Below are 26522 nucleotides of genomic sequence, written 5' to 3'. Positions count from 1 at the left end.
ACTTCATTTCCGTGCCTGAGGCGGTGATGTTAGCCCAGCGCACAGAATCATCACCATCACTCATTGCTGAGATTGTGGCATGCTGCTTATCTACATGTAGTCATTTTCTGGGCAAGAAATAATGCATTATTAACACATCTTTATTATCAGGCAGACAGAACAACATTAGAGGATAATTGAAAGGACAGCTGATTTGTTAGCAAAATGTTACTTTCTGGCTAATGAATCATTCCGATTTTTGCACTGACAGCTCAGTAACAAGCTTGAAGACTACTTTGCTTCAGACCATTAAACTTTGACAAACCAGTTATTAACTACAACTAGAGCCAGCGGTCTGTGGGGATTATTGCAATTATGAGCCATATATGTAATTTTTTAAAATCATTAGTCGACAAGGTGAGTCTGATGATGGAGAGGCTGATGACTGACAGTCTCCATTGCTTTTGGTACAGAAGGCAATAAACAGCTGCCAGGAGGATTAATCAGTCAGCAAAGGCTCTGCGCTGAGTAGATGTGGTAAGGGCAACAAAAGTTACTGCTCTCAGACAACACGCCCTGATCGGGAAGGAAGGGACAAGGCTTCCTTTGGTTTCTACTTTAGCGGCCGAAGGTCTTTTCTCACAGGAGAAATAGAAGGAAACAGAAGGGGCCCAGTGAATGGAGAGAAGAGCCAGCGGGACTCCATGGCTTGGTTCTCTTCCTATGCTTTACTGGATTGCTGTCGCACCCAAGAACCCTGTTGTAAGGTGCCTGCCCTCTCTTCTGACCGCTCTCCACTAGTTATAACAGGGATCTCAGCGAGGTGGCATGAATAAGTGGAGCAGAAGGAAGTGGTGAAGATTGTGGTAAAATTGTAAGTAAGAAAGCTAAACAAAACCTCTACAGCGGGCCAGGTTATCATCTGGCTGACAGACAAGAGTCCAGATCCTCAGGCTGGAGGGTGAGACCCTTTGAATTCGGCCTACAGCTTTCCAGCCTCACCTTCCTGTGTTGCCCTTTTAGAATTCTTATGCCACAGTCTAACAGGGACGTTCTCCAAGTGTGCCCACGCTGTCCAGTCTCTGTACCTACGCTCCCCTGGGAATGGCCTCTCCCCTTGAAATTCATTTCTACATGTTCTAATCCTGCCCACTCTCTGGGTCTGTTTCTTGTAAAATTGGGAAGAAGAGGTGGATTAGATCAATGTAAATTTCTCTTCTACAGCTCTGCGGCTCTGTGGCATTTTCACCCACTCTGGTTAGTATGCACACGAGTCTAGTTGCCCTCTAGGGCCCTAACCCTGTATCATATTCTACACCTCCTAGGTGGCCACATTGCTGGGAGTCTTGCTGTTGTCACAGACGCTGCCCACCTCTTAATTGACCTGACCAGTTTCCTGCTCAGCCTCTTCTCCTTGTGGCTGTCCTCCAAGCCCCCCTCCAAGCGGCTGACATTTGGATGGCACCGAGCAGGTACAGTTCACTGATTAAGCATTCATGGCAGAGTAGTGCCACAGAGTCGAACCAAGGGTAAAAACAAAAGAGACAAAGCGAAGCCTTGTTCAAAAATCCCTCAAAGGCACATCTCTGGTGCGCAGGATAAAAGGGATATGTCTGTGGGAACGTGTGTTCACAATGTTAATTCATCGAAAAGCCAGATTAATCATGCTACCTCTAGGCCAGTGGGACAGCAGAAACTCACGCATCACCTTGGCAACCACCCCAGCCCACGGGTCCCAGTGTGCGCAGACAGCCACGACATTGCTCATTAAGTTACTCTGTACCTGAGAGGGAGAACGGGTAAGGCTCAGACCACTTTGCAAAGTAAGGCGCAGAGAGCACCACAGAGTTGCAGAGAGGGAAGAACTCACGGGGAACTCGGGAATGGAAAGCGACGGAGAACTGAGGGCAGAGCAGGGGTGGCCAACAGGCTGACGTGGCCCGGCTTCACGGAAAGGTGACGCTAGACGCTCACCGCAGCTGGTAGACAGACTGACAACTGCAGGCTGCGGCTTTTCAAGCTTAGAACGATAGGAAGTTCTAATTTCACACCAAACAGTTTATCACTGCAGGTGTTTCGAGTTGCCTTTCCGTTAACATTCGGCGAAAGAGAGAAATGAGGCAATAAACATTAATAAAAAGAGTTTGTGACAATGTGGTCTGATGATGCGTTTTCAGTCCCTCTAGAGAGCTACTCTTGGGAAAATATTAATTTTGGCTGAGCACCCCTCCTTGGTCTGTGTAAATTATTACTTGTATTTCACTCGTTCTGATACCATTGGTCAAAGCTGTTTTGTAAACATAGAATGTTTTGTAAATATAGGGAGGACTCAGAATTTAGAATACTGAGAATTTGTCCCTTCTCTCCCTGGCCATGGAAGTCTGACATGCGAGACCAGTACTGCTCAATAGAACTCTGCTTCGAGGGAAATGTTCTATGATATAGAGTATAATGTGGCCATGGACACTTTAAGTGTGGCTGGTGCTACTGAAGAACTGGATTTTTAATTTAATTTAATTTAGATTTAAACAGCCACGTGTGATTGACAGCTGCCGTATTAGGCAGCACAGCTATAGACGCAGAGGTGTGTTTCAACCGGCCCATCACACATGTAATGTCATGGGTAACTTTGTCGAGTAAGAAGCTAAGCATAAGTTAATTTATTTAAGGAGAATATTAAGTGTCAATGAAGAAAGGTAGCATGTGGCTATGGCAAAAATCATGACTGTTGCATACAAATGACAGAAGTCTGGGAAGCAACATGTTACATGGCTCTGCTTCAAAAGGGTGAAATGCGTCTGACCACTGACTCCCGGGCTGCTTCTAGATCCATCTGCAAGATTGAGTTACAGATCAGGGTGAGGTCTTAAGAAACTTCTAAGTGAGTGAATGTACTTTACTCAGTGGGCAGATTGAACACTATCTTATCTTTAAATATTAATGTAAATGTCTCCATTTCTGATGCTTCTTTTCCTTATTTTGCTCTTAAAATGCAGTTAGAGTACTGATATACCTCTGAGCTTACCTCTGTATTTACAGTATATCGAGTTAGCAAATGAAACTCATTTTTCATCAAGTACCCTCCGAAGCCTTTCCTTTTTACTATTTTCATCCACTGAAGAAGGTACTGGTCCTGGAAGTTATAAACATTTTATGGAGAAATTAAGAGTTTCTAAATACCTTTTACTCTTTGTGCCTCATTATTTCATTTCCTAATAAGTTTCAATCATTTTAGCACCTGCTAAAATTAAAGTCTCCAAGGAAAAAAAACCAGCAAGGGTAGGCAGCAATTAATATGCTTTAAAATTTACTGGAAATTACTGAGTCACGAGGAGTATAATGAACTGAGAAGCTGGTGTTTTATGAATGCGACGTTAAATAACTTCGTCTGAGTGCTAAAATCCATCCAAATTCTCACTGCGTGGATCACGGAGTGAACTCCTTTGAAGCCTCATTTTTTGAGGCGGGCGGGGGGGGTGGGCAACATTAACGTCTCATGACTCCGGAGGAGGATTAAGAGGATTCACGAATTCCTTGTGGATGGGATCTGTGTACTTGAACCCTTAGAGATCCTTGGTGCCCTGCTGTCCATCCTGTGCATCTGGGTAATGACCGGTGTGTTGGTGTACCTGGCATGCGAGCGCCTGCTGTACCCCGATTACCAGATCAAGGCGACCTTAATGATCATCGTTTCGGGCTGTGCAGTGGCAGCCAACATGATGTAAGTCACCCCACACACTGCCCACGAAGCTTGGCTTTTATCCTGTCTGGACGTACATGTGTTCGCTGTTGTTTTTAGCTTTCGTTTAATTCCTCTACTTATAAGGACGGTAGAGACCCGACAGAGTTTTCAAATGGCTCTATGACTAAAAATAAGGCAGGTTCTGCTAGTTTAAGTTAAACTGTGCTTTAATATCAGCTTCTAACTGCTACCATTTTGGATGCTTCCTATGTGCCAGAGACTGCGCTAAGAACTCTTCGATCTATGTCATGAAGCTCTATGTTCACTTAAACATATTAATTAAAGCTTAGTGAGGTTAAATAAATAGCCAGCGAGGTAGTGTAGAACCAGGATTTGAATCTAGACCGAAACTCAGAATCGAGCTCCTAGCCATTCTGCTCCCTCGTTTATATTGATGGTTCCATACGGGATGTGATCCTATTCAGTGTTTTTCACATGCACATCTTATGGGCTCCCAGAGAGCTGGGTTAGAAGGAATCTTAAATTTTATTTACTTCAGTTCTCTTCCTACCCTTGAATTCCCTTTTACAACATCCCCATAAAATGGTCATTGGTTTCATATATTTTAACAGAACTAATAACAGAGAATTTATTTCTCTCAGAAATACTTTATCTTTGCATCATTCCAACTGCATGAAAATCCTTCCTAAAGGTCTGTTAGCTAAACTCTCTTAATTTTCTACCTGTTGGTCCATTCTCTTATTTAGGCAGTCTAAAACCATTCTTTGGGACATGTGGTCATATCCTACTGGACATGTGATCATTGCCATACTGGTCATGACAATGGGGTTTTGAGGCCAGGGCTTTGATCCTTTTAGGTCGATTTGCTCTTTCCCATTTGATAGTTTAATTCTGGGCAATCCTATTTAAAACTATATCATCTATCTATCATCCATGATAGATAGAATAATGGCCCCTCAAAGATTTCCACATTCTAATCCTTGGAACTTCTGAATGTGTTAATTTACATAGCAAAAGGAATTTTGCAAATGTGATTAAATTAACAATGTTTTTTTTTTTTTTTTTGAGATTGGGAGATTATCCTGGATTATCCAGATAGGCCCAGTCTGACTACAAGGAAGCATTAGGTCAGAGAAGAGCTCTGCATTGCTGGCTTTGCAAATGGAGGAAGGGGCCTGGAGCCAAGGAATGTAAATGACCTCTAGAAACTGGAAAAAGTGTGAAAATGAATTCTCCCCTAGGATCTTCAAAAGGAATGCAGTCCTAAACACTCACTTTAGACTTCTGACCTCAGAACTCTAAGATAATAATACATTCACATTGTTCTAAGCCACAAAGGCTTTGTGGTGATTTGTTCCAGCAGCACTGGGAAACTCATACACTATCTATGTATCATTTATCTGTCTATCTTGCAATGCAATGTGATGCATGCCATGTAGTAGGTTTATACATGAAAGTGAAGAAGACAGGGATAGGAGAATGGCATTTTAAGCAGTTTTTTAAAAGAGAGGGCACAATGGAACCTCTGGAATTAGAGGAGGATCTGAGCATGCCCACTCTGAAAACTCTCCTCAGGTCACTCTAACACCTTTACCTTGCGCCTGCTTCCATTCCTTAGCTCTTAGTTTGCAAATTATTGCTCAAACATATCTGAGCTAAACAATTAGAAGAGTGGTATTTTATCTGCTGTCACTGACTAGATCCCTATTTCCACCCAGTTATGCTGAAAATGTATTTCACATCGGCACCGTGGAGATCAATGCTACTCTATCACCACTGGGAGACAAATAAGCCAGAGCACATGTCCCACTGACTGGGGGTCAATAGCATCATCTTTGCATAAGGAAACTGATATGTCCACAAGGCAGCAGGAAGAATAAAAATATTAATAATTTCCAAAGAGTCATGTGTCATATAGGTTGTGTCAATGCTACACGAAGATGGATATGCCCAGCTAACTACCACATAAATCTGGATCCTCGATGATTGATTTCTATTTCCTAAATAGATTATCATCCCTGGTTTCTTTTTACTGTGACTGCTTTTGAACTTCGAACTTAATTTGCAGGTGCTTAGAAAGACAAGGGATTTGAAGAGCATTGACTTCCCTGGGCAAGTAGGTGGTTATTTATGGATAAGAATACGAGTGACTACAATGCTTTCTCCCAGAATTGGGATTACAGGTTTCAAGTGCTGCTAGGTGCTATATTGTCTGAACACAAGATATCAGAATCATAACTTGGGAATAAACCTATTCCTTGGGGACCCAAAATCAGGACAGAAAGTTCCAATAGAAGTTGCAAAGGGATTCTAGGATGAGTATTACTGAAAGAGCCTAACACTGTTGCATGCTAAATTTTCTCTGCTTGAAACATTTCCTCTCTTCTTAGCCTTTTACCTCTAACAATAACCTTTCAAATCCAAGTCAATTACTTTGTCTTTCCAATTAAATCAGACTCCCCTTGTACATAAATGGTAACTCCTAACTAAGAGTGAACTTCTGCCCAAACACTGACAATCTAAAAACTGCACGTTACGTGCTAATCAAATCTTGGTAGATAACTCAGTCTACCTTGTGGTGATGGCCTGCGATTTAACAAACACCTTACTGAAAACGGACTGGGATACATGGTCCTAAAAATAATTTTTTTAAGCCTTTGTTGCACTATGTGCAGGTAGAGTTTCTAGGCAAAACACTCCTTGTCAGCCATCAGTAAAAAGGTCCTCATTTTACCTTTGGTCTAATACCTCTTAAAGTTATAGATAAGTATAGATAGGTACATAATTTATAGTGCCTACTATTTAGCTCTTTGACTTGGATAGGAGATGTTAAATTTTGCAATAATATTCATATATAAACATACACACACACACATATATATATATTTATAATACATTAATACATTTTGGTCTCTTGATAAATAGCTACATAAACATAAGCACAATTACACTCACCACTAGTCATAAGAAATTATTCAAATTTCAAATTCTCATGGAAATGAATAAAATTAAGTAAAATAAAAGATGAAAATTCAATCCTGCAATCCTGATGAAATTCACTGCTTATTTTGTTTTATCTCTTTCTACTGCTTTTTTTTTTTTGCACTTGAAACTGACACATTTAATTAAGCTGCCACAAAGCTCGGGTCTAAGCTTAACTCGGTGCCTGGCATTTAGCAGACCCTCAATAAATATGTCCCCTCCTCACAGTTTTCATGTAGAAAAGGGGAGCATTAGGTAGGTGAAAGAGAAAATTGAGGTGAATCTTCGTTGTCCTTGTGTGAAATATTTTAAATTCTATGATACGTATGGGTTCAAAAGTAGTCAAAAATAGTACATTTTAAAGCATTAATATTTTAGCAATCTGCCATTTTGCATAATAGATGCTACTGTCAACTTCTCCATTATGCTGCCTAGGTTCTTAAGGGTTAATCTCATGTGCTGAGAACACTGTTTTCTCTTTCAGACTAAGTGTGATTTTACACCAGAGACGCCCTGGCCACAATCACAAGGGAATACAAGGCAACGCCAGCGTCAGAGCGGCTTTCGTGCATGCCCTTGGAGATCTGTTTCAGAGCATCAGCGTGTTAACCAGCGCACTGATCATCTACTTTAAGGTGAGTATGTTTGAGTTTACTCACTGTTATAGTAATTTTATAGATTATGTAGTATAGAAGCTGACACTCCAATATTAAGTTAAACAAGGGAGGACAGCCTATGTTTGCCTAATTTGCAAGGTTTAAACAAACAAATGTTCAAAGCCCGAAACCTTAGACTTTCCAAATTTCTAAGAGCTCTGTGTTTAACTACAGACCGCCAGTCTTTCAAGAAAGTAGTTCATTTTGTCATGCGGTTAAGATGGACCACAATGGAACCATCAATAGCTCAGGGTTCTTGGGCTGTAAGCAACAGAAAAGATATCTAGCTCACTTAAACAAAAAATAAATTTATTGGCTGAAATTTATTGGCCTACTTCCAAACAGAAATCGAGCTAGAAATCAGGGTGAATTTTGGTATCTAGATTTCAGAAACTACCCAACTTCTGTCCCAGACATCATGCTGAAATGAATGTTACTCAACTAATTTTTTTTCTGTTTTGTCACTATGCTAAAGATCCACATTTCTAGGAAAGGGAGTCTAATTGACCTAATTTGGGTCTTGTACCTGCTGCTGGGTTGGGGAAGGGTAGAACATCTGACTGACCGTCCCACCAATATCACCCAAAATGGGGGAGAGGTAACTTATTTCTGAAAAGTCAGGGCATTAATGGAAAGTGGCAATGAATCCTGGGTGGGCCTCTGACTCTAAACAAATATTCACTACAGATCTCTATTTGGTAATACCAAGAACTAACACAGGTGGGGTAGGGTGGAGGTGGGTTTAATGGAGGACGGCATTTAGCTCTGTTTGTTCGCATCATGGTTGTGCAGTTAGCAGGGACTCTACATTATTTTTACTGAAAAATAAAATTATGCAAATATGTATAAAATTATACAAAGACATAGCTGAATTTGGTTTAGCAAATGCTCACTAAAAGCTTTAAGTTTAAGACAGACTAGTTGAAAATTGTATGGGATAGAGGAATTTGAGAGTACTCTTATAAAAATTAGATTGATGCCAAGTTTCTTAGAGATAATGAAGCAAGACTCCTATGGCATAAAACTAGATCAGAGGCAGAACAGCAGGTGTTTATCCCTGAGCCCAAGGGTTGTGGTGGTGAGAGAAGGCAAGAATGAGGCCTCGGCGCATACTCTTAAGACTGTATCAAAGATGCCTGCCTCGAGTGTGTGTCATACTTGGGAAGGAAAGGAACAAACTCCAGTCTGCCAAGACCAAGCTCCAGCTGTACCTTGGTAATATGCCATCTCTGAGCAGACAACACACTTCCTTCTCATCATAATTAAGGCCGAAAAGCCATTGAATATTGTTCAAATTGGTGCATATTTTCATCACATACTCTGTACTATTAATTTAGGAGAAGTTAAATCGGGCCTCTTAAGAAAACACTCAAGGACATCTTTCCCTTTACTTCTTAAATTACAAGGAGAGCATGTCCTATTTTTTTTTCCTTCTTCAGCAGCTGGTAATTTAGAGCTTAAAAGAAGGACTGAGTCTTCAGGAAGTCTTGCCTCTGAGTTGGATGTCAAGGGTCAGGAGGGTGAAAGGGTAATGGAGAGGGAAAGAAACAGGGAAGATTCTTTTATTAATCAGACTTTCTGCTAAGGAGGCATAATTTCAATTAACCAAAGCCCCTGTATTTTCTAGCCAGACTATAAAATCGCCGACCCAATCTGCACATTTGTCTTTTCCATCCTGGTTTTGATCAGTACCGTCACTATCTTAAGGGACCTCTCCATCTTACTCATGGAAGGTAGGAGTGATTTTATGATTATTCCTAGGATCCATGTTTTCTCTTTTCTATAACCACAAAAGGGAATGGCCTCAAGGCATGCTCACTGTGAATTCACGTCATAGATAAAATTTAACCCGATAAGGAATTTTTGCAAAAACAAATATTGTGAGATTTGTTCATATGGAAACAAATAAAAAGTATTAGCTTCTATTTTTCCTCTAGCAAGTGTTGAATGATGTGTCTCAGTGTGGAAACAATACTTACAAACACTAAAGTTAGACGTGCAGGGAGATATTGCAAAAATATTATTTTACCCCTAAATATATGGAACAGACCTAAGACAGACTGCATAAATCTATCCTTCAGGCAGCGTTGTAACGACTCTGAAGGACTTGCTAAAACACTTGTTAGACCAGGCCAGCAGTCCCCCGGCTTTAGCGGCATTACAATCACTTGGAGGGTTTGTTAAAACACAGATTGTCGCCCCCCAACCCCACCCCGGCTCCTAAGACAGTAGATCTGGGGTGGGTTCCAGGACTGCCAATTTCTAACAGGATGCTGATGCTGCTGGTCTGGGGACCACACCTTGAGAACCACTCGACTAGTCTTCTCATACCACTTAGATTCCTCCACGAGGGCCCTAGGATTGGCACCTAGAAAATTCAGTCAGAGCTAGAGGTGTACATCATATCAAACATCCAGATGATCAAAAATATCTGGATAGTGGCTGAACTTTTCTTTCTTGTCTAACACGTTTTGAAAAAAAGGTAGACACCATCTCAGAGTGCAGTTGCCTTCAAAACAACTCACATTCCCTTAGTGTTCACTGCCAAGTATACATTTAAGGGTTTTGTTCTCAGTGGGTGCTATAATTGTTGGCAGATGATAGTGTTGACAACAGTGAAACAAAATGGAGTTAAACATCACTGAGTAACAGGTGAACCTTGCTCTGAAGGTGACAGTATTTGGTTTGTCAAGGCACAGATGCATCCATTTCCTTTCCTGAGGGCCTAGCGCTGAGCTGCAGCTGTGGCTGCTGTCATGAAACTTAGTGACTTAAAGGGAGATAAAAAGCACGTCGGTGTACAATTTGAGATGACTATATTCCACTTTTTCTGTCTCTCGGGATAGATCTTCTCTGGGGATTATTTTATTTTATTTAAAGGAAGAACAGCTAATTATTAAAACTGTCAGGTAACTCCTAACTGGAAGATGTTTAATTTTAAACTAGGTTTTCAAATTAGGTTAGCACAAAAGAAATATTTGTCTTTGGTAAAATATTAAAATAATATAGGAAGGTAGAAAATGAATTTTAAAAGTCTTCCCATTTTCCCACCCTTGAATTCCCAGTCTCATTCATCAAGAGTAACACCTACTAATAATTTGACATATATCTTTCAAAAAATATCTATGCATTTACATATATGATGTGTGTGTTATATTTATACATACATGTAAATGTGTATGTATGTATAACACATATTCCATATATGTAACATATATACATAGTGTACGTGTATGTATTTTTTTATACAAATGGGATTCTGGATTGATACATATTTTGCTCGGAACCTTGATTTTTTTCACTTGGAGATCTTTCCATATTTGTACATATATAGAAACACCCGATTCTTTTACAAAGTATTCCACTGTGTACATGTACTTGCTTATTGATGTACATTACAAACAATGGTATAATTACTATTCTTATACATACATAGTTTCAGCACTTGTATATCCATGGAATCATTCCTAGAAATAATGTTGCTATTTCAAAAGTTATGCGCATTTTAAAATATGATAGATGTTGCATTTCTACCAGATACCATAATGATTTCTTTCTGGCCAATAGCCTATGACAGTGTCCATTTCTCCACATCTTCCCCATTGCTGGATATTATCAAAATGCTTATTCTTTTCTAATCTGCTAGGTGAAATATTTTATCCTGTTGATTTCATATACAATTCTTTAATTATGAGTGATGTTGAATAATTTTTTTCATGTATTTTTTAATCTGGGGGATTATTTTTTAAACACTAATTTGAGTGTTTCCCTGAATGCATTAATATTTTTTGCAGGCTCTCCCTCAGAACAAAAGGTTTCTGGGATGTGATGGAGTGTGGAGGTCATAGCCACCCAGTGGGAGCATATCCTCTTGCTTGCCAGCATTATTTCATAGAGTAAAATAATGCTGGACTTTTGTTCTCCATAAAAGTGAAGAGATAAACAAGGCAAGAGAGACAAAGGGTAATGGGATCATGACTTTATCTCAGGGGCCCTAGATGAATGACAGCAGGTCTTCAAAGGTCAAATGAAACTCCTCAGGGATGACGCACTAGGCATAATAGTCAACTTTGAGTTGCAAAAGCTAGAATCTAGCATTTGCATAACACTTTACACTCAGAGCATGAATTTCAGAATCTGACATCCCACTTATCTATGTGGCCTTAGCAATGCTTTTTAAACTTTCCGACTCCCAACTTCCTCTCTTCCAGTTATTTAAGAATTGTAACATTAATAACTAGCTCTTTGAGTTCTTATAAACATTAAAATATAGTAATCACTATAAATAAAGTGCTTAGCACTAAACTTGACCTATGGTAGGTTCTCAATAAAGGTATGTTGTTGTTGTTGTTGTTGTTGTTGTTGTTATTACAATGTAACAACTTCACCCATGACTCATATACATTCTACTGCTAATCTGAGGCAAAAACTCCTTTAATTTGTTTCTACTAACCTGAGCTTTGTGCAACTCAAAGAGTAAAAGAACAAGTTGACCAGCTTTTTGTTACCTCCATGAAACAATATGAATTGAGATTAAACCAAACTTAAACTGGGCAGAATTTGAGCTCCAAGGAGAAAATCCCTATAAGCAAGCTTCTTAAACTCTGAAAAAGGAGGGTTATTCCTTTTTGAAAGGATGCCCTATTTCTTTAAGGAAATGCTTCTCAACTAGCTGCTAATAACAATCATCTGAGAAGCTTTTAAAAAATATTTATGCTCAGACACCATATCCAGAGATTCTGATTTAATAGACTGGGGTGGGGGGTGGCTTTGATGTTTTATAACATGCAGCCGAGCTTGAGAACCACTGTCAAGTAGAACCACTGCCCACTGGCTTATAAATGTTAGTGCGATAGTTCCCTGACCTTGGCTGTGTGTTAGCATCACAAACGAGCTATGAAATACTGATGCTGGGTCTTATCTTCAGAGAGTCTGACTTCATCCATCCTCAGTGTAACCTGGTCATCAGGATTTCTAAAATCTCCAGTGATTCTAGTGTGCAGCCAAGGTTGAGAGACACTCTGAAAGAGTGCAGATTTCAGAGCCTCATCCACAGAAATTTTCTTCAAGAGGACAGGAATAGAGCCAAGGCATATTTATTTTTAACAGACACACCAGGTATCTGTGTTAAATGTATCTGATTGAAATAGAGGCTAAAAGGTGGTCATCCTTAGAAATCTCTTCTACAGCATTCTCTTTGGATCAACTTCAGTTGACAAGGATTTACCTGTAGCATCCAATGGCTTTACCATTGTTGTGCTGGTTGAGTTAATTAAAAAAAAAAAATTCTTTTATCAAACTGATGTCTTTTACAATCCAACTGATCATTGGCTCCTTCTGTACTTAGCCAAAGCAAGCGACTTCACACTCGTATCCTCTCGTCTTCTATATGACAATCCTCGCAATGTTTAAAAAATCCTTAGCCTTCTCTTATCCAAGTTAGAGACACCCCAGTTCCTTTGGCCTCAAAGAGTAGCTGACTGGCTGCCAGACTCCCTAACTTCCCGTGTGCCCCATACTATTCTTCTAGAAACAAAGATGACAGTCAAACTATTACATTTTGTGACCCAGACATTAGTCCCTCGTTAACGCACCTAAATTAACAAAAGTTTTACAACCAAATAATAAGATGGTATTACAATGTTAGAAGCACCTATTAACACAGTTCACTAAGTGACGTGTTAGGTAACTAACAATTTGTATAGCATTACAGTTTACAAAAGGCAGTTATTTTCTGATTTGGTCCTCAAAGAGCTCTTTGAACTACATATTGTTTTTATTATATCTATTTTATTACAAGTGTGCTAAGAATCAAAGAAGTTCCAAAATTTGGGTAAATTAGAAATAGCTGTAGCCAGAATGCTAAACTGGGATTATCTGATACCAAATCCTACGTTATTTCATTTTGTTTCCAAAGTATATACAAAGATAATTGGGAAAGTACAATTGATTTAATAATACGCCCTGAAAATGAAGAATGACTACTGTTGTTGATTATTGCATAGTAAAATCTGCAAATGTTTTTCATGAACTTTTGATTGATGATAAACCCCTTGAAAGAGGTGAATCTGATTTGTTAATATTTGAAACAAGAAATGTAAATGGAGAAAGTAAGTTGATATTTGAGTGAGGACTTTGCAGCCGCAGTTAGCTATCTCGATGAACTATATTCAGTTGAATAACAATAGCTTCCCACTCTTTCCTTCTGGCAGGTGTGCCAAAGAACCTGAACTACAACAGTGTGAAAGAGCTCATCTTAGCGGTGGATGGGGTGGTGTCTGTGCACAGCTTGCACATCTGGTCTCTAACAATGAACCAAGTGATTCTTTCTGTTCATGTTGTTGCAGGTCAGTGAGTTTTGTAAATGCCCTGGACAAAATTCAGTCCTTGTTTTATAAAGTCAGTAATTTTCCTCCTTTTTATAGAGCTGCCTTTAGTGTCTGTTGCTTGTCAAAACAACTGTAAAGCGTTTCGTATTGCCAAGGGCCTTTGAAGACTATTCCCTCGGCAATGTTGTCATGGAAACAATGATACTGGTGACATCTCTTCAGGCCGATTAAAGAGGGTAGAGAGTAGAATAAAGAGATAAAATGCCACCCAAACTTCAAAACTTTAGACTCTAAAAATTAGGCTTCACCTATTTGGCTTGGTGCCCAATCAGTGAGTTAAATAATAGGAACAATTTCAACAATAACTCTTCAATGAGTATCTCTTGTATATAAGATGCTTTGCTTATCACTGAAAGTAGGTAAATGAAGAAGACATAGCTTCCAATTTAAGGTTCTAACAAGACAAAAAATATGCTAGTAAAAATTAATGGTGTTTTTTTTTTTTTACTGGATGGTTGGAAATTCTGTAACCGTCTGAGATAATTCTTAGAATGTTGGGTTTATTATAAAAACTATTCTCAAGTAGAAGGTGATTTTTGTCCATGATATATCCTAGGGCTGGGAAACTGGGTGGTGGGGGGTGTTTCACTACCTCAAGAGACAGCTCAGGCCAAGCATGATACCTTAGGCTACTAAAAAATAACTCGAGAAGTTACTTCAAGGCAGGGTACAGGAACACTGATGATGGTCATTGGTCATTTGAGGGCTTTGTTTTCTCAGACATTCTCATTGCTGAGAGGCTTGGACCTGGCTACAGGGAATTCACAGCACGCACTACACCAATATTTCACTGCAAGTGGAAGAATCTAGTAATCAGGTTACTATGGAGGGAATTTTACAGCCTCCTGATATCTTTTGGGACATGAGAAAAGATGGCAGTGAGGGTTGCTGCTCTAAGAAATGTCTGTGGGGAGCTCTAAATGCTTCCTGCTTCTTGTCACTCATCTTAATACAAATTCTGATTAGAAACAAGGCTGCAACCCAGAGATCCCTGGGGACTGGTGAGCAAGGCTATGTAAGAAATAGCAGTTCTCTCTCGGCTTTTTCCAAGGCTTATCGCCCCAACTATACTCTGCTCCTAGGAGTGCCAGACCCCAGAGAGAACTGTGTACAAGAAGAGTCCCATAGTGACAGGGCACGTTGCTACAGCAGAATTTCCTCTGCCTTGCCTATGTAGCTGTAGCTGATTGTCAGAGCCAACCTGACTCCTCCTGAGCACTTTGCCAGTGCCCTACACCACAAAGTACTTTGAAGCTGGAGAGAGTAGTCACCCTTGTGTGTGCAATCGATGCCAGTCTCACTGTGGTTCCTTTTCAACAGCAGCCAGCTGGGACAGCCAGGCTGTTCGAGGAGAGATTGCTAAAGCCCTCAGCAACAGCTTTCCTGTGCACTTACTCACCATTCAGATGGAATCTCCAGCTGACCAGGATCCCAACTGCCTTTTCTGTGAAGACCCCCGGGACTAGTTCAGTCACACCATCAGCTTCCTGAGTTTGACAGGCCACTACATGCTGTTCTGCAGTTGCTGGAACTTAAGAAATAAGAAACCAAAAGAAGAAGTTTGAGAAATTCGTGATACAGTATAATGCACATCTTATTCTTCTTTATTTACGTCCATCCACCATGAATAAAGATGTATTTTGATTCATCAATCAATTGGATTATCAACTCATCTGTAGCTGTGTTCAATTACAGGAATGTGTGTATACATCATTCCTGACTGGGGCTGAAATAACGGTTGTTTATAAACACAGGCAATAAAAATTTCCTCGCCCGTCAATAACACAGCCCAATGCTGAGTGGGTAAAGATAAACTCAGGAAAGTCTGATCAGGAATCAGTGGCAAGGGAAAGAGTCACACAGTTTTCCCCAAACCTGAGAAGTGACAAATAAGAAGAGCCAAGTCAGGAGCAAAAGAGAATCCGGAGTCCTATTACCCCATTAGAATCTGACTTTCTCGCCAAGGTCATAACATGATTTGGGGCAGTAACGTTTGACTCCTTGTCTATCAACATCACTACTTACTAAATGGAGAAGTGATCTGTCTCTCTCTTGCTTACAAATTATATAGTAATACATCTAAAACTCTTTAATTATATTTTACTTCTCAGCGTAAATTCGTGGATGAATGAAAAGTTATATTATTGCCTTTCGAGTGTTTTCACATGGTGTGACCTCACAGTAAGAGGAAACAATGAGGCATCGAGAGGCAGAATACTTATCCCAAGTCACACGGAAAATAACTTAGTCAAAGAAGATAAGACCTCACTGGTCTTAAATAATATTTATGGAGCACCAACTACTGTCCAGTTATACTGGGTTATTTCAATACGGCACTTCACTTCATTCTAAGACTAACTTTGAGAAACTGGAATTAAAACTATCACGGTGTAGATAAGGACATAGCCTCATAGAGGTTAAGTAACTTAACCAATTTCATTTGTTCATTCATTCAAAAATACGTTTTGAAATAGGCCACAGGCTGAGCATTGGTGAATCAAGCTGACATGGCCTCGGCCCTGCTAGAGCTCTTTCATTTTTGTGGGGGAGACAGGCATTACACTAACAAACACCACCAATATTGTAATACAAACAGTGACAAGGGGTAATGATTTAGATTGAGGGACGTCAGTGGAGAGCCTCACTAAAGAAACAGCATATAAGTTGAGACCTGAACAAAAAAGTAGGTGATAATCAAGTGAACTGCAGGAGGAAGCTTTTTCTTAAAGAAGTAAGATTATGAGTGGACATCCGGAAGAAAGAACTTGGAGTGTCTGAGGAACTGGGAAAGGCCCTTGTGTCTGGAAGGTATTAAGTGAGTTAAAGCACAGGAAACAGGAGAAATAAGAAAGTCCAAACTGGAAAGTAACTGAAACCCAGATCTATTTTATCCAAAATCCCATCTATGCTTTAACTTTGAACACTTTCATTTTCCGGCTGTTTTTTTCTGACCACATAATCTGCATTGATCAGCCATTATTTCAGAATTACATGTAAAAGACAAGTCTATGTTCTCAAAAGAAGGGAATGAATAAATTGTTGAGTTTAAAAGTAAAGGACTGGCAGTGTTTTTTAATGTATCCTATTCTAGGTAGCACTCGAATTGTACCATCTCTACACAAGCGTGTGGCTAAGGAAAGAGGAAACCTGAGCCCACTGAAATGGTTGTGGGCTGACCTGCCACAAGGCCCTGCCCCAGGAACCTGAGTTATGCCAGTGACCATGGGGCTATGAAAGGGAGACAAGAGCGGCGCAGTAGAAACAGGGAGCTCTGCGGTAGAGGGAGACACGTGAGAGGGAATCAGAAACCATGGTTTCAATCCCCGTCTACTTCCTTCCAGATCTGGGACCTTGAGCTATTACTCAATTTCTCTGAGCTTCAAATTCCTCATCTGAAAATGGGGATTATATTTTCATCCAGGGGCTTCTGTTTGAATAACATGAGATCATAAATGTAAAGAACAGTATTTTTGTGTGAGATAAAAGTGAGTGCTCAAGAAATATGCTTCTCAATCCAGCGTTTCCTGGTTTCAGCATTTATTGATGTTTTGGGCTGGGTCATTCTTTGTTGTGGAGGGTGGGGACATGAAGGCTTGGAGCTTGAGATGGCTGCCTTTCAACAAGAAGCCAGCAGGGTAAGAAGTCCTCTTATTCCAGGCTCGCTTCTGCTCTCTTTCCAGGTCCTCTATCAAGGGGACAGGAGTATTGAGTATGATTTGTCTGACACTAGAACATTCTCTGGGCTGTGTTTTACTCCTAGACAGGGTTGCTCTGTCTCACAGCTGGAGACACATGCTCTTATTTGTTTGTTTGTTTGTTTATTATTTTACCCTCTCTTGGTCCCTCGGTAAATAAACCTAGGCAGAATGTGTCTCCCTGATCCAGGCCCAGGAACTCCTCTGGGCACAGAGCTGAGTGGTAAGTCAGGTCAAGGCCTTCTCTGCAGATCCGGCCATCCATCTCTGCATCTTACTCCCTCTTTGCACAGGGAGAACTAAATGTGCTCCTCTCAAGATTTAGATTTAAATAGTAGAAAAGAAATGAATGGCTCACTTCAGCGTGCAGCCTAAGCAGTGTGTTCTAAACCACAAAATATTTCACTGGGTTATTGGATCGTGGCTCAGATATTAGGGATGTAATATTTTGATTCGGATTCTGCTATTACTCTTTGTGTGGCTACTTCTCTTCCCCAGGGGGAAGAAGGGCAAGAGGCAAGGCCAGATTCCTTCATTCTGAATCTCTGATCATATAGTACCATCTTACCACCATCTAAACTTCAATCGTTACCTCTAACAAGGAGAAGGAGCTGTTTAGGAAGGATGTAGTAATTTCCATTTTGAATACATTATCTGAATGAATGTCCATTGGGCAGTTAGAAATTTGGTTAAACACCTTAGAATACATAACTTCGTGGGATTTTTTTCTAGTCTGAATTTGGACATGTGTATGAACATACACAGAGGATTTTTACAACTAATCTTTATTTCTTTGTCACATTTTGGCAACAGATCCCTTTCAATCCTAACCTGTTTATTGCAAAACTTCATGCAATTACTGTTCAAAAGAAAATATTTCCACCTACAAGAATACTAAAGCACTGGGGCCAAAGATCTTCAAGAAAAGCCTACATAAACATCTGAGTTGACCCCAGCAAGTTGGTGTCACAGATAATTTAGATATTTAGACACAAAGAGACATAAAGTGAATGCGAGTAATTCATTCAGTCCACAAGCATCATTCGAGCACCTGCTTTGTGCTTGGCACTGGCGCTATAAAGAGGAATCGAGCACAAGTGAGTGCTTCTAAGCCCCGACTGTAAGTCAACACCATCTGTGGAAAGCAAAATAAAATAAAGATGTGCAGGTCACATGCTGGAAATCCAACGGGTCTGGTTTGTACCCAGAGATGATTCTAAAGAACAGCCAGAGTCTAAAAGAACCTCACCTAAAGGAGGTCCCCCACTGAGTGGGGGATTCAGACAGGTACCCAGATACCGACAATAACATCTTGAATGGCAACGTTGCAGTGCTGTGGGTGGGGTGTAAAGAGGGCACAGAGAACATGATGAGGATTGTGGGCGTGGCCATTGAGGCTTCGCGTCATTGAGGTGACAGCCGTTCTGGACTTCGTATAATATATGGCGCTTCTTTGGGTAGATAAAGGGAATTCTAGGTAAAAAGAAGACTATGTGCAAGGCATGCTTATGTTTGGTAGTTTTTAATTTAAAAAGCAGAATATACGTGGCAAAAGAAACTTTCAATTCTGTGATGCTTAAAACCATATAATTTGTGCTACTTTATCATTATTAATATTATAAAGAACAGGAGTTATGTCTTCGATGATTTTTATGACATTGTCAGCATCTAGCTGGATGCTAGAAACCTAGCAGGCATTAGTAATTGTTGAGGCAATGACTCTGGGGCGATATGTGAGCCTTGTCATTATTTTTCATTTGCATTTGTATTTTTCTGAAATTCTGAGGGCCAAGAAAACATTGACTTTGACGAAGGAGGTCACATCTGTGCCATCTCTGCGAATCAATCAGCACTGCTAAAATAGCTACTTAGCATTCTGCTGACAGCTCACCCTGCTCAGTGGAGACAAATAGACTTGTCTGCCACCTCAGTAAGCACGCTTCGGCAACCAGAACCAGAGCCGCTCAGGTTCCTAATGTCTCCTGCCCCAGATGGCTCCCGAAATGGAAAGGACAGTTCTCACCAAATAATTTCTCCTGTCCCCAGGGCCACAGGATGGTTCTGGTTGTCCATGTTTTGTGCAGGACAGTGCTCTTAAGACCAGACGACCTGGCAAACACACAAGTTCTAGTGTAATTGTTTGTTCTGCTTTCTTTCTTTCTTTTTTCTTTCTTTTTGAAATCAGGTTTATCTTTAATTTTATGTCAGAAACACACTGAAAGCCAGATAATCATAAGGGAGCGGGATTTGGATGCCAATCAAAGGAATGGCCCCAAGCTCCATTTCTGCTATTTCCCTGAAATTCTACTTCTTTAGTTGGATAAATTGAAAATTCTGGACGGTAAATCCTTTTGTGATAAAATGCAAGAAAATCTGCAATGGGGATTTTACAGATTTAAAATGAAAGAGCAGATGCCACCAAGGGAGTTTAGTTTTGAAGGTCGGCTTCTCCCTTTGCCCTGCTCTGCCAAGGTCAGAACTCTAGGCCATTGAAGTTGCTGGAAGATTGTAGTAGAATTCTTTACTTTGTGGCATTGTATTTCCTCCGGCATTAATGATCTTTCATGTCTTTCAAAGTAACACACTTTATTCTTCAGAGTCCTGAAATCAACCAACTTTACTGCCACCCTCCATCCTTAATCTGCTCCTCTGTCATCCAGCATCCAGTCGACATTTATCTCGGGTTCTATGGTGATGGTAAGGCCCATAAAAAAAAATTTATGTGTTCCATATGTTTGGTTACAGATGGGAAATGGGAACGTTGTAGGACATGAAGGAAAGAATGTCTGTACTGTGAACATCAGTTCAGTAGTTAGATTGCCTGAGTCTGAATCTTAGCTCTTCCCTTTATTAGCTCTGCGACCTCAAGCTAGTTACATAAATGCTCTGTCCCTCTGTTTCCTGATCAGTAAAACTTCCCTATTCAGATGTATGAGAATGTAATAAATCAGACACTCAAAGAGGTTGAACTTGTGCATAGCATGCAGTTAGCATTTAGTAAATATTAACTCATTATTATAAACGAAGTGAGTATGTATGTATGTATGCACACAGAGATTTATATCATCCAAAATTTTAAAAGGTTTTGAGTCATCAACATAATCATGAGTGACAAAATTATCCGTGAGAATCAAACAGCCCTGTCACGTGGATCAAGTGAGCCTTGCTGAGTTATCTGAGAGCGTTACCTAGTGAGGGAGTCGTGGACTCATTAAAACACCGAGTCCCTTTCTGACATGATCTGAAAACTCCTACTTTTATCTCTGAAGTAAAAGCGGAATTAGTCACTCAAAGTACATTTATTAACAAAGTATAACTGTCCTGTTCAATGAAGGTAGAGCCATAGATCCCCCAGAACTTACCCCGTTTCTGTGACATATCACTCCCTTGGTTTCTTTCTTTCCCTCTCCCTCCCTCCCTCCTTATCTCCCTACTGCCCTGACCCAATCTTTCCCCTCCCCCACCCCTTTCTTTCATAGGTAACCAACTTTTTCCTTCCTCTGGCCTCTAAATTGTCATTGGCATATTTGGATCTTTTACTTATCTGCTACATTTTGCAAGTTAACAAAAGCCTTCAGCACTGGTGTCAAAAAAATAGTAAAAGTGTTTCTGGACATGTACATTTTATAGATTCTTGGAGAATGTTGCTTGCCAGCTCCATCTCCGTTCAACACTGCCCCCCCCCCACTGAAATATGAGCCAAAAAACCCCCACCGCAAAGAAGCAAGCCTCATTTCCCACAATTAACTTTAAAGTACCTTCAGGAAATGATTTTCTCAGCTCATCTCCTTGCATTCCTTGTTTTAGATCACAGGGCAATCTGCTTAAATGACTAATTACAAAAATCATTAAAGGCATCAAGCAAATGTTGCCTTTGAATGCCCACCTCCCAAGTTTTACAAGTCCTGCTCGGCGTGACAGTGATGAAACCACTTAACAGTCCAGAGCAGGCGGATGTTAAGAGAAAAAAAAAAGGTGACCATATGTGGTTCGGTTTCCTAACTTTCAGATTTCACACTTAACGTTTGTCATTCTGTTACTGGGCACCTGTTTAAATTATTTTAAAATGTTAAAGTGTGTTGTTTAAAACAAAGTCAGAAAAAAAGAGTGAGTTTAGGATAAGTCATCATCCTATTATCACCAAAATCATGACAGAAAATGTTTCTCGTGACACCAATCAGGACGGTCACGAGAACACGCTTCCGCTCACAATCTCTCTTCGGAGGGACAGACCCATTTGGGGAGCAGATTGGTTTAAGAGAGATCAAAAGTGGTCTAAGAATCAGAGGTGCTTCTGAAATCACCCTGGTCATTGGTATGAAACCCCGTGGGAGAAGAGGACGGTGGTCAGAGGCAGTGGTAGCCCTTGACGGTTGTAGAAAACAAACTTGTGCTTCTTCAACCATAATGGCCAGGAAGTGATGAGAGAAGCCGAGCTGAATGGCATCCCTTTCAGGGGTGGCAGTCAAGCCCTGGGAGACAATGTATCAATATAACTGCTCTATATTTCCTTCCTTCAGAGGGGCACCCATTTGTTAAAAACATAATGTCCCACTTGCAGCCATTAAAACCACGTGGCTGTTGTGCACAGTTCAATGCTACCGTCAAATGTTATTTTCCTAAGTCTGCAGAGTTTAGGAGTGTTTGGGGGATATTACAGAAGCAGAAAGGGCGCCAGCTGTCCTGAAGATATTGCGAACCATGATGAGTTAGCCTGCACAACAGAATCAGGATTGGATGTGACTTTGGGGTCTTGTTTGAAGTTGAACAGCATTCTTCAAATGGGAATCAATAAGGACTTAATAAGCTAATGCCCTTGTTCTTTTCCATCCCTTTCCTTATTTTTTCAGAGATGAATAGGGCATTTTATTTGGTATATATATATATGTGTGTATATATATATATACATACACACACACACACATATATACACATATACATATGTATATATGTGTGTATGTATATATATACCTGCTATATATATACACACACACACACACACACACACACACACACACATATATATATATAGGCTTTATTAACACGAATTTCTGTTACGGTCCCATTCTCCACTTCAAATCTTTCTCTGGCATGGCAGAAGCCCACAATCAGAAAAATGTGAGTACCCTGTTGACATTTTATTAGAGCAATACTTTCTATGAATAATTAATAGCCCAGAAAGATGAAGCCTTCTTTTTCTGGTTTCCACTTTCTCATATAGTCCAGCACCTTGTATGAATTTGGATGGGGAAGGACAGTTCAGATTCCCCTGGTTCAGTAAGCTCTGAATTAATAAACAAGAAGCAGATTCTCTTTCCATTCAATTTCCAATTGTTTATAAAAATAAAACCACAAAGATTTTTTAGAGTCTTAGATTAGATCATATTTAATGGTAACTAAAGAAAAAATTCCGAGGGAGTCACTATGATCAGGCTCACCTGATGCGGACATGCAATATTTTTTCTCCTCCTCCTCCTTCTTCTTTTTCTTATCATCATCATCATCATCATCATCATCATCATCATTATTTTAATGGCTTTTAAATATCCTAAAAGTTACCACTAATACCCCAAATATGGTGGACGTTTTACTTGAGTATCAAAATTTATACAATAGTAGAGATACTTCGATATATAGATTTTGAAGTATCCCCTACCCTGAGACTTTTCATTAGTTCATTGGTTCATGTAATTCATTTTTCAAATTATTTTCCTCACATTTACTGATCAACTACATGTCAGACACAGTCAGAGAGTATAATATTGCTTTAGGTATGTTTATATTAGTCTACAAGACTTTTATTTATAACAAAGATTAATAAATGACTGAATAACTAAATACTTGAGGTTCTAAAAAGGTCCTAATACTCATATGCCAGGCATCAACTCTGAGAAACACATCTGCATTGCTTCTCCCTTTAAAATATATACTTCATAAAGGTACTGCTTAGGTGCATCAAATCATGAGCTTATAGTCTCATTTCCTCATAAAATTGTACTGATTGTTTCAGAACCTGGTGAAGGATTTCACTTCACTTCTTTCTCCAATTACCCAAATATAAGTGCTTATTGTACAAGGGCAAGTATTGGCCGATGACTTGAGGGTTAGATGAGCTTGGAATGTTAGTGCTGGAAAGGTTAGAATGAAATCTTTAGGGATAAATTTAACCAAGGAGGTAAAAATCTGTACACTGAAAACTATAAGGCATTGATTTAAAAAAAATTAAAGATGACACAAATAAATGAAATATGTCACATGTTCATAGATTGGAAGAAATGATATTGTTAAAATATCTATACTATCCAAAGTTATCTACAGATTCAATGCAATTCTATTAAAATTTCGATGGCACTTTTTTTTATAGAAATAGGAAAAACAATCCTAAAATTCATATGGAACCACAAAAGATACTGAAAAGCCAAAGTGAACTTAAGCACAAAGAACAAAAAAAATCACATGTCCTGATTTCAAAAAATATTCTCAAAGTTATGGTAATCAAAATAGTATGGTATTGGCATAAAAACAGACTTATTGACCAATGCAACAGAATCGAGATCTCCCAAATAAATCCATGCATTTATATAGTCAACTGATGTTTGACAAGGTACCAAGAACACACAATTGAAAAAGGACAGTCTCTTCAATAAATGGTGTCGGGAAAACAATATCCACATGCAGAAAAATGAAACTAGACCCTTACCTCACACTATGAACAAAAACAACTTAAAAGACTTAAAGGTAAGACCTAAAACTGTAAAACTACTCGAAGAAAACAGAGTGTGAAAGCTTCTTGACACTGGTCTGGGCAATGATTTCTTTTGATATAACCCCCAAAACAGGCAGCAAAAGCAAAAATAGACATGGAGGATAGCATCGAACTAAAAACTTCTGAACAGTAAAGGAAATAAGAGAATGAAGAAACAACCTACTGAATAGGAGAAAATATTTGAAAACCATACATCTGATAAAGGGTTAATATCCGAAATATATAAAGAACCCTATTCAGTAGCAAAAATCAAATAACACAATTAAAAAATGGGCAAAGGGCTTGAATAAACATTCCTCAAAAGAAGACATGAAGAGTACCCAACAGGTATATGAAAAGATGTTAAACTTCATTAATCATCAGAGAAATGCAAATCAAAACCATAATGAGAAATCACCTCACAACTTTTAGAATGACCATTATCAAAAGACAAAAGAAAGCAAGTATTGGCAAGAATGTAGAGAAAAAGGAACCTTTATGCACTGTTGGCGGGAGTGTAAATTCATACTGCCATTATGAAAAACTGCCATTATCAAAAAACCAAAAATAGAACTACTATATGATCCAACGATCCCATTTCTGAGTATATATCCAAAGGAATATATCAGTGATATCTGCACTCCCATACTCATAGCAGCATTATTCACAACAGCCGAGACTTGGCAGCCATCTTTATGTCCATCAACAAATAAATGGATAAAGAAAATGTGGAATATACATACAATGGAATATTATTCAGCCATGAGAAAGAAGAAAACCTGTTTCCTTCCCTATTTATCTTTTAACAATAACACCTAACATATGGGTTAGCATAGAATGGTATTCAATGAATGACCTTATCTGGACTAAGATACTCCTGTCTAGCAGACCTTAATAGTTATCAGTAAGATAGTGAAGCCTTTTAATTCGTCCATGTTTCGTTGTAAAACTCAACATCTTCATTTAAATTCTAGCCTTAGATTTCACTCAGCCCCTGGTTCTAATACAGCACATATTCCTAGCTTTGTGGTTCTGGCCACGTTATGAAGCAGAGCTAGCTTTCTCAAATAAAGTGGGGATGATGACACTGATCTCACGAAGTTGCTGTAATCACTAGCTAACTCATACGACATTCTCGGCCCTGTGGCTTGCACATAGCACGGACTACGAACATAACAAGTTTCATTGTCTCTGAACTAGATCCCTGCTTTTAAAACATGAACTTGCGAACAACACTAATGGTGTCATAGATGGTATGGGTTCTTGATTTAAAAATAAAGGTTAAAGGACTTATTTGAAGAGTCAAATGATGACAAATTTTCCATGACAAATTTTCCAGCCCAGATCAGGAGACCTTTAAAAATTTGATTCATTCTACTGAATATACACTTATTTTAAGAAATTGGTAGAAATAAATAGAAATTGGAAAAGATAGAAGGGAAAAAGTAGTTTCAAAAAAAAGGAGTGGGAAGATTATAATGCAAATCGGTAGGGCCTGACAACATTTAGAGTGTTTATGGCAAACTGCATTGAGATATGCATATAAAATGCTCAGCATAGTGCCTGGTGTGCTAGGGCATTATCCCAGATAATGGGATAAGTATAAGTTCCGTTTCTATTGTGTACAGAAACAGAATAAACTGGGACAGTGAAGACATCAAATAGAAATGAGATGGGGCAGAGAGAAGGGTAAGAGGTTGGGGATGATAGAGTTAAACTGACTCATAAGTTACACATTTCCTGGATGGAAGATATTGAAATAACGTGATGCAAGAGTAATAAAAGATGGCCATTTCTCTCCATACTTTGCAAAGTCAAATAGAAATTAGGGTACTTTAAATACTAATGCCAATGTAAGGCAGAATTTAAGTCACCCTGAAACTGCTAAATAAGACATTTTCAGATAATGGTTAAGTGGTAAGAAGAAAATGAAACCAGATGATATGGTAATAGCTGGCACTGGATCAAGGGAGGCAGCTATGAGCAGATGACATTGGGCTGAGCATGAAGGCTAGAAAGGAGCCAGCCATGCAAAGCGGTGGAGGAAAAGGGAGGGCAGCATGAGCGAAGGCCCAAGCTAGGGAGAACCTGGCACGTGTGAGGAGAAGACAAGTCAGTGAGCTTGAGCAGAGCGAGCAAGGCTGGGGAAGAGGGACGAGCTGGGCTAGAATGGGTAAAAGGCCCGTGGGCCATGGTTAGGAACTGGAGTTTTAGTAAACGCAAAGCTCTCCACTGGATGGACGCTTGGCATGCTGCAATTCTGTAGGTTTGTATTGTTTTGGCCAAACACATTTTAAATTCATGAAAGACTTGCCAAGAACCCAAAAACACCTTGTAAAGAAATCCTTCATTTTTTTTTTTTTTTAAACATGC

The 26522-nt window shown here is 39.5% G+C and overlaps 1 protein-coding gene and 1 long non-coding RNA gene across 4 annotated transcripts in view; one reads left to right on the top strand and one right to left on the bottom strand.

Annotated features, from left to right (window-relative positions):
• The window catches only part of SLC30A8 (solute carrier family 30 member 8), a 122465-nt gene extending 106150 nt beyond the window's left edge, over positions 1-16315 (top strand). For 2 of the 3 annotated variants that reach the window (XM_039853542.1, XM_039853544.1), the window contains 6 exons: positions 1305-1451; positions 3547-3700; positions 7149-7299; positions 8948-9053; positions 13533-13667; positions 15030-16315. In XM_039853542.1, coding sequence (XP_039709476.1) covers positions 1305-1451; positions 3547-3700; positions 7149-7299; positions 8948-9053; positions 13533-13667; positions 15030-15175 — 839 coding nt within the window. In that variant the 3' untranslated portion in view covers positions 15176-16315. The remainder of the gene's footprint in view (positions 1-1304; positions 1452-3546; positions 3701-7148; positions 7300-8947; positions 9054-13532; positions 13668-15029) is intronic. The other variant, XM_039853543.1, reaches the window with a different exon arrangement.
• LOC120595436 (uncharacterized) overlaps positions 14128-26522 on the bottom strand; it is a 94964-nt gene continuing 82569 nt past the window's right edge. The window contains exon 3 of the long non-coding RNA XR_005650824.1: positions 14128-15240. This is a non-coding gene — a long non-coding RNA (uncharacterized LOC120595436). The remainder of the gene's footprint in view (positions 15241-26522) is intronic.

This window comes from Pteropus medius, unplaced genomic scaffold (assembly GCF_902729225.1).
Source record: "Pteropus medius unplaced genomic scaffold, Ma_sr-lr_union100, whole genome shotgun sequence".
Classification (NCBI taxonomy): Eukaryota; Metazoa; Chordata; class Mammalia; order Chiroptera; family Pteropodidae; genus Pteropus; species Pteropus medius.
This window is presented reverse-complemented; position numbering and strand designations above follow the sequence as displayed.